This window comes from Protopterus annectens, chromosome 8.part1, assembly GCF_019279795.1.
Source record: "Protopterus annectens isolate FY-2018-M chromosome 8.part1, PAN1.0, whole genome shotgun sequence".
NCBI lineage: Eukaryota > Metazoa > Chordata > Ceratodontiformes > Protopteridae > Protopterus > Protopterus annectens.
In genome coordinates this window covers 150,569,220-150,580,431 of record NC_056742.1, presented here as the reverse complement: position 1 = coordinate 150,580,431, position 11,212 = coordinate 150,569,220, and the positions used below count along the sequence as shown (strand labels likewise).

Here is an 11,212-nt window from a genome sequence, read left to right as displayed (position 1 = left end):
TAACTCCATATGCATTATTACCTTTGTATGAAATCCTTACAATCTATAAGATGTTATCAGATGACTAAGAGTGCTGATACTGATGCATCCTGCTATTCAGTTCAATGATGTGAATGTGTTGGTCTGCTCATACTAACTGAGGCAGAGTGAGCTACAGATAAGCTTTGGTAAGTAAGGATAAACATATCAATTATCCATAAATAAACTCCATAAAAAAGATTAGAATGTTGGTGGCTAATTAACCATCTTGAAAATAAATATCAAATCAAGTGGTAAGGAAATTCAGACATGAGAATTTCCAGCACCAATGCTCACCTGGACATGGACAACATTATGAATTTAATACAAAAATAGTGAATGTTTTGTGTATTTCTGAAATTATTACAATATACATGAAAAGGCTTATTTGATTCATGAGCAAGCCAAGTCCATGATGTAAAATCTTGAAAGACAAAAGTCTAAAGATAAAATCAACAGAAATATTATGTGGGGGAAACAGGACAAGTGTGATGTCTCATGTACTACAGAATACCTCCTGTCAAAAAAAAAATAAATGTGCCAGACCTTTAATCATATGCTCTGGCTATTCAGCTTAGTAAACCCATACAGAAGTTCATATTCAAAATGAATGTTTCAGCCATTAAAAGAGAAAGGCAATACAGCACAAGAGAAATACAGTGTTTATTAAAATGCAGAAGACAAGTTTTTGAGCCGTCAGACTACTCCTTAAGCAAAATGTCATAACTTGCAAAAGAGATGTTAAAGACATACTAGCTTTAAAATGTAAATGAATAACTCAGTAGCCAACCACAGCTCACAATATATTATCACAATATATCGTCTTTCTATCAAATCTCCTTCTCAAGGCAGATTTAAATGACACAACTGAATCCAGTCTTCTCCTTCTCTATGCATTGCCATCCGCTATTGATTTTCTTAGGCAGCATAAACTCCATTTAATATGCTAATTAATGGAATTAGCTATTCTACAGTACCTCCAGACTTTTATAAATGTCACATATCCACATACTATCAACCATTTGTCCTTTTTTCACTCATCCCTCATTTTTCTCGACTTAATACTGCCCTCCGTACTGTCTGTGTCCTTCATGTCCCTCTCACTACCTACTGCCGAAGGTGCTCGCCTCTCTTCTTTTCTTCTTCCTTGAACGGAATCTGTAATGCATGTAACAGTATAATCAACAGTGTACACATAGTAGGTTTTTTTTGCATAATGTCCTACCACTTTAATTTCACCATTTCTATCTCAGTTTCTGTACATTTACAACTTATGTCTTTGCAATTCGTAATTGCAAATGATGTCTTCTGTAACTGTAATTTATTTATGGAGTTTTTATACCTGGGCCTCCACTGAAAAAGGATTGTTTCTGATGCCCAGACAGACAGTCCTGGAAAACAAATGCAAGCAAACAAATAAATAAATAAATAAATAAATAAATAAATATGTATTTATTTGAATCTGATGCCTTGGAAATCTGGTATTTTAAGCAGAGGCAGAAGGAGAAAAACTTCACAATACCAGAAAAAGCACCATTTCTAGATTTCTGGATATTAGGCATTACTGTAATAGAAAAGTTACATACAATATGAAAAGAAGAAAAAGTAGAAGTTATTAAATAGAGTATATCACAAAAACAATAGTGGTAATATGCTTAGAGGAAAGGACAATATATTAGTTTTAAATAAAATGATGAAATGATTTATAAGTTGATATATGCATATGTATAAGGGGGAGCAATTAAATAATGACTAAACAAGTGTTGAAATGGAGAATGAAATGTGAAATAGAATTGAAGAAGAGCATGTTGAAACAGATGTGAGAGGTGAATATTATAAAGCTATAGGAGGGAAAGTAGGTGAACTGCAAGCAAATCCAATAGAGTGGCAAAAAGTCTAGGACAGGAAAAGGTGGAAGGCAGACAGCACATAAGGAAAGAAAAACAGAGGACAGTAGTGTGGAACGCAAGGTGTCAGGGTGGGGAAACATGCTTCTGATACTGGAGGAATATTGGAGAAGAGACCTAGATATTAGTGAACTGAAGTAGTATATAGTTATCCCTTTTATATGGAATTTAAACAACACTCATGGAAGGCTTCCTTCACATGTCTATATACTACATCAACATTTGCTACCATTCTTAATGCCAAATAAATGTTTAACAATACGTTGATGAATATTTATATATGTTTTACAGATATAAAAAGAACTAAAAGAGTTTTCTGGGAGCTAAGCCAATGCAAGAGTGGCAAGAGGAGATTTTTGCCATTGGGGATCACTGCAATTAGGGGTGCATAGAGTGGACAAGAGGGAGGGGGATGGAATTTGCTGGAGAGAACTGGCAGGGGAATCAAGATGTTGGGAGCAGATGTGTGGAGATGGAATGGTACTGGAGTGGGAGGAGACCATGGGGTGTTTGGACTGTGACTGGAGACTGCCTTCCCTATCAGGATTGATGTCTTAGTGTGGGCAGGGAGTAAGAGATGGGAGAATCCAGAATGGATGAGTCTGCAACAGAAGCTGCTGTTGGAATGGGGCTAATTAGTAGAGCATGTGGGCTACTGCACAGTAGCTGTGGGAGTCGATCAGAGGAAGTTTGAGGGGATTGGATAAGAAAATTGTGGGGAAACATTTGGAGGACATATCTATGGCTCCCAGGTATGAGGCAAGATCTAGAGGATGCGAGATTTTTGCTTGGAGGTGTTTGCATGGGTATTTTTGTGCTGCATGCAGACTCCAGGGAATTTTTCCTCACACAGTGACAGGTGTGGGAGGTGTGATGGGGAAATGGGAAGTAGCTGGGAACATATATTTTGGGAGTGTGGTGAGCTGACAGACTTTGTAAGTTCCCTGCAGAATTGTGTTGTAGAAGCACTGGGTGGGCAGATATGTGTAACTAGGGAGATTTTTTTGGGACTGGGATACAGGGTCTGAGTTCCCTAGACATGGTGGGGCCTTGTTGAGTTTGATTCTGGTGGATGCCAGGAGGGCAGCTGCTGGAAGATGGACATCAGGGTCTTAACTGGCTGTATTTGAAGTACTGAATACTGTATCACATAAAGGGGAACTGGAGGTGGGATCTTTGCAGGGGGAAAATTACATTTAGAGGAATGGCAGTTGTGGGAACAATACATGCAGAATTATGTTTTAGAGGAGAAAAGGTTTAAGGGAAAGCAGGAACTGATCAATTTATGTAATACTGAATTGATGATATGTATACAAAATAATATATGTGATGTATACATCTGTAACTGAGAATATATTAATATATTTTGTTTTCTTTTACATAAATGTATGTTTGCCCATGTCTTAAGTGATAATTCAATAAAGGGGTTAAAAAGAAAAAAGAAACAATGATAACTACCAAGAGAACTATTTACCTAAGAATATCTGTATCTATGTATATATATGTATATATATATATATATATATATATATGTATAGATATATCCCTACACACATACATACATATCTCTCTCTCAATATATATATATATATATATATATATATATGTATATACATACACACATCTATATCTATATATTTATATCTATGTCTACCTATCTCTCTGTCTCTCTCTCTCTCTTTAAATATATATATATATATATATATATATATATATATATATATATATATATATATATATGGATTTGCTTACTTTTATCAAATGGCATAAATACGGACTTGAATAATGTTGATACCAAATGTTTGACATTATGCACATAGACAGGATACTAAGCATGCTCCAAGCATGTGAGCATCATTCTCAGTGTATACTAAAACCTTAATACAAAAAAAAATTGATTTTTGCAGAGAAGCAGACCCCCTGCACCCCCACACTCCCTGCAAATTATATTTTCTAACAAATTCTTCAACCCTGAGAATCATCCAATCTGCTACTTTTGACCATCGGATTAGTTGTCCAAATTGTGTAGACTAAAAAGATGTTGACAAATTTAGCGCCTTCCATATCTCTCTTTTTCTCTCTCTCTCTCTCTCTCTCTCTCTCTATATATATATATACAGGGTCTATATTATATGTTCCAAGTTTCAAAATTTCAAAACTTATATAACTGAACTTATATGACCAAAGTTTTAAAACTTCGAACATATAAAAAAAAAAAAAAAAGAAAAGAAACTTACTTGAATGCCTTAAGCAAGGCGCAAGCCCTCCTGCACCTCCCACACTCCCCACTACTTAAATATGCCAACTTTGAGACCACACTTCAGTCAAGTGAGATTGCCGTAGGGAATATTTCCCTATACTTCACTGTAGTGCGGTCTTGGAGTTGGTATATTTAAGTAGCATGGGTGTGTAGGGGGGCTTGCCCCCCATGCTTACAGCGTTTAGGTAGGTTTCTTTTTTTTTCTATTTATTAATATGTTAGAAGTTTTAAAACTTCGGTCATATAAGTTCGATTATATGACGTTCAAAGTTTTGAAACTTCAAAAATATAATATAGACCCATAACTATATATGTGTGTGTGTGTGTGTGTGTGTGTGTGTACACATATATATATATATATATATATATAGATAGATACACACACACACACACACACACACACACCCACACACACACACACACACACACACACACACACACACACACACACACACACACACACACACACACACACACACAGATGTATGACATTTAAGCAAAATGTCATAACACTAAACCAAAGATGATCAAACTCAAATGTTTGATCCTCAAAAGACTAAAAAAAAATAAAACTCTTTTTGCAAAGGATCAAGTTTCCCTGCAAGCCCGCACCCCTCTGCTGAATATATATACCAACTCCAAGATTACACTACAGTGGGGAAAGTGCAAATTTTGTAATGAAATTATTTTATCAATCAGACATTGAGCTGATTATGATGGCTATTGAAACCTGGGACTGGTATGCTAGTTTTGAAAAAAAGTTATAAGTGAGAACTGGAATAGTTTTTACAATTTTAACAAATTTGATAGACTATCATATCCCAGATATAGTGAAAATTCCCTGTAAGGGTGATCGACATACCTGGTAGAGTTTGATGTTATCTAAACTAAAAAGGGAAAAGACACGTTTGTGGAGAAGAAATAAAAAAATCCTCCTTTGGTCTCAAATAGGAACAATTATAAAAAAATCAGAACAATATACCACATGACTATTAAAAGAATAAGATCTAATTATGAGGTATATTTTACAGCAAATCCAAAGGATAATAACAAAGCTTTATTTAAACACTTAAGACATTACAGTCCAGATGATTCTTCCCATGTAGCAATGAAAGATGGGTCTCAAACAATCGCTGACTCACATGTATTAGTGAACTTGTTTGCAGTAAGTTTGTTTAGCAATTATTCCCAAGGGATCTTGGGAAATTATTTAGCTATGCTAGATAGAGACACTTGTCCCAATATGAATGAAGAAATGGTAAAGTAAACCTTATCTAACATAAATCAAAATTCATCAGCTGGACCTAATAGTCTTAAACGGTATTTCTTAAAAAGAATATCTGAAAAACTAATTCCATGTTTAACTTATTTTTTCCAAAAATCATTCAAGGAAGCATTTGTTCCTCAACTGCGGAAGGAAGCTATAATATTTTCCATTTTGAAAAGTAAACCAGTATATATGCTACAGGGCTAGCAACCTATTGGATGACTTGCATATTGGGTAAGTGCATTGAGAGGACAATGTGACTTTCTTGTAAGCACGTTCTGGACTTTAGCTCTGATATATGTCAACATGGATTCCTTTCAGGGAGATTATGTGTCACTAATTTGATAAGGTTTTATAAGAAGATTGTTTGCTCACTAGATAACTCATTAGCCACTGATGTGTTTTTGGATAAGGCTTTTAACTCCATCCACCATGAAACAGTTAAAACGACTTTAATGAGAACTGATAACTCTGATTATATAGCTGATAGGGTATCTGAATGGCTACTGGGTAGAACCTACTGAGTGTGAATTAAAAATTCCTACTCCAAGTATAGATTAATGGCTAGGGAACTGCCTCAGGGTTCAGCTTTGGGGCCACTATTATTTGGTCTAGTGATGTCAGAATGTCCAAAATCTACCTCTATATGGTTAAGTAAGTTCACCAACGATGTTAAGATAGGATGGGCAGTAACTAATATTAGTGATTTGAATCTGTTGAAATGTTACTTTGAGAACCTACATTTATGGTTAACAGTAAAAGTTATGAGATATGAGATTTAACAATGGAAAATGTGCCATCCAACATTTTAAGCATAACAATAATCAATATCCATATGCCCTAGACAATCAGATTTGTGTTTCTTCTGAGGTAATGAGTGATCTAGGTATTATGGTAGATACCAGCCTTAACTTTGAATCTAGTGTGGCAAACATTTTTAGGAAATGTTATCATCTTATGAGGAATGTCTTTCAATGTTTTTCAAGCAGAGATAGTCAGGTATTACTAAAAATCTATTTAACAAGTTATAAGACCTATTATTGAGTAAGTGGTCCTTTATGTGCATTAAATGTCTTTCAACTGTAGAAGCTGGAATGGATTCAGAAAACCTTTACCAGATAGATAGATGGCTGTCATAATAACTTATCCTATAAAGAATGATTTGTATATTTGTTTTTGCATTCTTTGGCTTACCAGTTTCTAAGAGGTGACATTATTATGATATATAGATGCCTTAAGGACAAACTATTGCCTGCCACATTAGATATTGATTTTATTGATCATAGTAACATTTTAGATTTAAGAATTCCTATTTCCAATACAAAGTTAAAGAGATTTTTTTTATATTAGGGCAGGAAGGATGTGGAATTCATTGCCTAGACATTTAAGATTGGCAAATGATTTATCAGTACTTAAGTGGGTATTAAATAACATTTTTTTTCTAAAATTCTATGTTCTCCAGTGATATTTATTAGGCAAATGTTAAACTGAGATCCTAAGTTTGTTAATTTATTCATTGAACTGTTGAACTATTCATAAACTTTCTTACTATCTCTGTACTATTATACTGTCCTCATATTCTCTTGCTCTGACTCACTGTGGACCTTCCTCTATCTTTTTTATAAGTATTAACTTTATTGCATCAATATTGTGACAGTTTAGTAGAGTTTTTCTCTTTTCTTTCCTTTCATAATTTATGATCACTGCATTGGACTCTGATACTTCAGAAGCTCAGTCACAAGGTCCAACTCCCTAACATTTACACTGAGAATTTTGTCATTATACAATGCAAGCAAACTTAACATAAAGAACCAAGCTGTGTATCAACTTCATCTAGTCAAATACGTGCCTACCATCTGCTAGAAAGTGGTTGTAACATCCCTTCCCCCTCCAAAGGAGTAATTCTTGCACTCTAAGGACCATTCACTAAGTTGGCTATTGTCTTTTCTCTTGACCAATAGATTATATTGTATATGCCATTTACTTAGTCTTCTTAGCTACTCGGTTTCTGCATTCAGAGCATGAAAGAAAACAATTTGTTGGTGGAATTCCTGTGGTTGCCTTTTTGTGTTCCAATGAAAGAAAACTTGTTATACTTTGTGTCTATTTGTTAAAATTTGACCTGAGGGTGGAAGCTCACTATGCTTGGCTTCACTTCACTCCCATACCCTACCCCCAATTTCCACCCACACATTTTTACTGTACTATACTTCCCACATACACATTTCACTTATGACTCATTCCCTAATCCTCCCCAAGCAACTTTGCTACTTTTTCTTCTTTTTTTGGCTTTTCCTGGTTAGGGGTTGCCACAGTGGATCACCTATCCGCTCATGATTGGCAGTGGAGTTTTAAGGTGTGGAGTTGCCAGCCTGGCACCCAACCACTCTTATTTCATTTTATCTAATTCATAACTTCCATTTAATATTTTAGCACTATTTCTAACTACCTTTCTCCCTACCATACTGTTTTGCACTATATTCATTTATACTCACACACTTCTCTAGCAGTACCTACCTATCTATTCTACATTATATCTTCTACTTTCCTCAAATAAACCCCCAGTTCTTCCTAGTTTAACTGTATCATCATACTCTAGCCATTTGAACCCCTGTATTCTGTACATTCCAGGGAAGATACCAGAACAGCATAACTTTTCCTTCATAGAAAATACTTCTTTCCTACTAACTTGCTACCAGCTTTCATAATCCACTACCACTAAATACCCTACTGCCCTGCAAATACTTTTTTTCTTTTTGATCACTACTTCTCCTCTACCTTCCACCAATAAAGTACAAATCCCTTTACTTAATTATGCTTGATTGGTGAGAAAGTCATGGCCTTAAACTCAATGAAAATAATGTATTACCATCACTTTCAGTAAGAGTGATGTTCCTGCTAACTACCACATCAATAGCAACACCCTAAGTATGCACTCAGTGGTGAGATACCTGGGTATACAGGTTGACAGCAGTATTACCGTTGATTACCATGTCTCCAAAGTGGTAAGAAAGACATTCTATATCACTCATCTCATAAGTAAGGGCATTGCCTCCAGAAGAAAAGAAGTTATAACCTCCCTGTACTTTTCCCTCATTAGGCCAATAATTGAGTACATTGCCCCTTTTGGTATGTACCTTTCCAGGCACCTGCAACAACTGGGGAAATCATAACAGTTCCTCACAAGGAAAAGTCAAGGTCTTCAGCATTTGTCCTATGTGGATCATTTGAAATCACTGTCACCTTGTTCTGTTTCATACAGACTACTCATAGGCGATCTCTGCCTTGCATATAAGGCAATCTCTAATCCTGTTTTATTGGAAATTCTGCATATCCACAAATCAAATGGTACATAGGTTACTACTCTAAAGACCTTAACCTGGTATGTGACATTAATATAACCTGCTGGAGGGACAGATTTGTCTCTCAGAGGTTACCACACCTTTGGAACAGACTCCCACTTCATGTCAAACAGAGCACCTCATTTGCCCTCTTCAAACACAATATGGATAACTGTATGGGTAACCATAAATTCACCCTGGGGGGTTCCACCTGTATCCCTCTTGGACACGGGCATTAAGTGTTAATCATGGAAAGAAAGGTAGAACTTGGCTAGGCTTGTAAGGTCCCTAGGGCCACTAGCCTAGTAACTTCCTATGATCCTATGATCTTATGATCCTATGGTAATCCGCATCTTATCCTCTATTCCCCCCCCCCTCCTACTGGGCCTTCTTTCATCCTACTATGACTCTGTAATAGCTCTCAGCATCTCTCCAGCTCTGTCCCAACCACTTATTTATTCTTCCTCCCTACACTCTTTGCACATCTCACCAAACTTATTTAATGATGCCCCTCACATTTACTCCAAATAGATATTGATTAAATACATTTCACCTCAAACCAAAACAAAATTAAGTAGAAAAATGATCTCCAAAAAAACAAGTATCAATAATTCCTCTATGTAATAAAATCCTTCTAGGAGGAGATATTCACCATAATCCTGGCCCTACCTATCACAAAGAAAATCAAGATAATTCTCTTTCACACACTACTTTGATATTCTTGCTTTAACTGAAATGTGTCTTAAACCTAGCATAAACAACTGTGAAATTATACTTCCTGGCTTAATATTGTCTGTATTGACTGTATAAAGAGGAAAGGTGGTGATATTGGTTTAATATTTCCCAACAACTACCACATTTCCCTGTACAGCAAAACAATACCAAAGTTCAGTTCAGCATAGCATCTTATAACTTTCCTAAAAGTAAATAATTATAAACAAATATGTATTACTATCATATACATCCCTCCTGGCAACAGTACAAATATACTGAAAGATATCCCCCAGTGGATATACATAACAATTCCACAAGAAGAAATACTTCTAGGTGATGTGGTTGGACATAAATGTTAACTTCCCTACACCTAACATGAACTTATATGGTTTTGTAGAACTAATTAATAGCCCCACACATTATAGTAAGACATCAAATTCCCTATTAGACTGGTTCTAGTATCAGACCCTAGCAAATACACCACCACAGGTACAGTGTCAGACTCTGTCAGTGATCATCTCCCAATTTGTATCTCTCATGCATCCACCTAAGCAGAATGTTTATAAAACAACACTCAACCTTTCCAAGTTTAACCCAGAAATGTTTATTACTACCTTATAATCTATTAACTAAAACCTTCTTAAAATGCTCTCCTTAGATGATACATTAAATGAATTCAATACAGCTTTGTTGAATATTCTGAGTAGCCTTGCACTGCTAGGTGAAAAGGACTAATAACAAATAATGCAGTTTGGCTATCCAAAATGAGTAGAATGCTAATGCAGGATAGAGAAAAAGTTTGGAAAGAATGTCAAAAATATAAAACACAATATCTTGAAAACTACAGAATGCTTTGCAGTCACACTAAAAAGCAAACAAATGAAGACAAAAAACTATACTATAATAACTTTCAGAATAACAGTAAACCCAACTGTAAAAAAAAAGAAATTCTGGACAGCTGTTAAAGAAACCTTGCATCCCAGTCAGAAATTCAACAGTAACCCCTCTCCCAATTATTCACCATTTGAAACCACAATACAGTTCAACTCTTATTTCACAGATAGTATAGCAACTCTAATCAATAATTCCCCAACATATACTTCTTTACCCTGCTCAACAGCCACATATCACCACATCTACTTTCACCTTCAAACCTGAGCCCACATCCTCTATAAAACAACTCTTAAACAAACTCAAACCATTCTTTACTTCAGCTGATGATCTTCTAAGTGAGTACCTGAAAATAGCAGCCAAAAACATTGTCTAGCCTGTCTTAGTTCTTATAAATAGGTCGTCCTGGAATCCCACATTCCCTCTCTCTGGAAAAAGTCACACATTATCCCTTTACAGAAATGACGAAATTCTACAGATATTACTAACTTTAGACCTATATCACTAAAGCTAGAGAGGACATCAAACTAATCTGCTTCTTATTTCTAGACTTGTCTAAAGCCTTCGACAAAGATTGTCACAAACTGCTCCTTCAAATGTCCTCATTAGGCCTCTTTCAGCTCACCTTTCTGTGGTTCAAAAGCTACCTATCTAATAGGTATCAGTCAGTAAAATGTCACTACATCCTCTCTCCATATCTCACAGTCATCATCGGTGTACTACAAGGCTCTATCCTTGGTCCCCTCCTCTTTAATATTCTCACAAACATCCTCCACACATAGGCTTCCTAAAACAGTACACAGATGACTCAGCA

At 35.7% G+C, this 11,212-nt stretch overlaps 1 protein-coding gene across 1 annotated transcript in view; it reads right to left on the bottom strand.

Annotated features, from left to right (window-relative positions):
• Positions 1–903: 903 nt before the first annotated feature.
• Positions 904–11,212, bottom strand: part of PKD1L2 (polycystin 1 like 2) — a 1,522,374-nt gene continuing 1,512,065 nt past the window's right edge. The window contains exon 48 of the mRNA XM_044081586.1: positions 904–1,176. Within this exon, the coding sequence (XP_043937521.1) occupies positions 1,126–1,176 (51 nt within the window). The 3' untranslated portion in view covers positions 904–1,125. The remainder of the gene's footprint in view (positions 1,177–11,212) is intronic.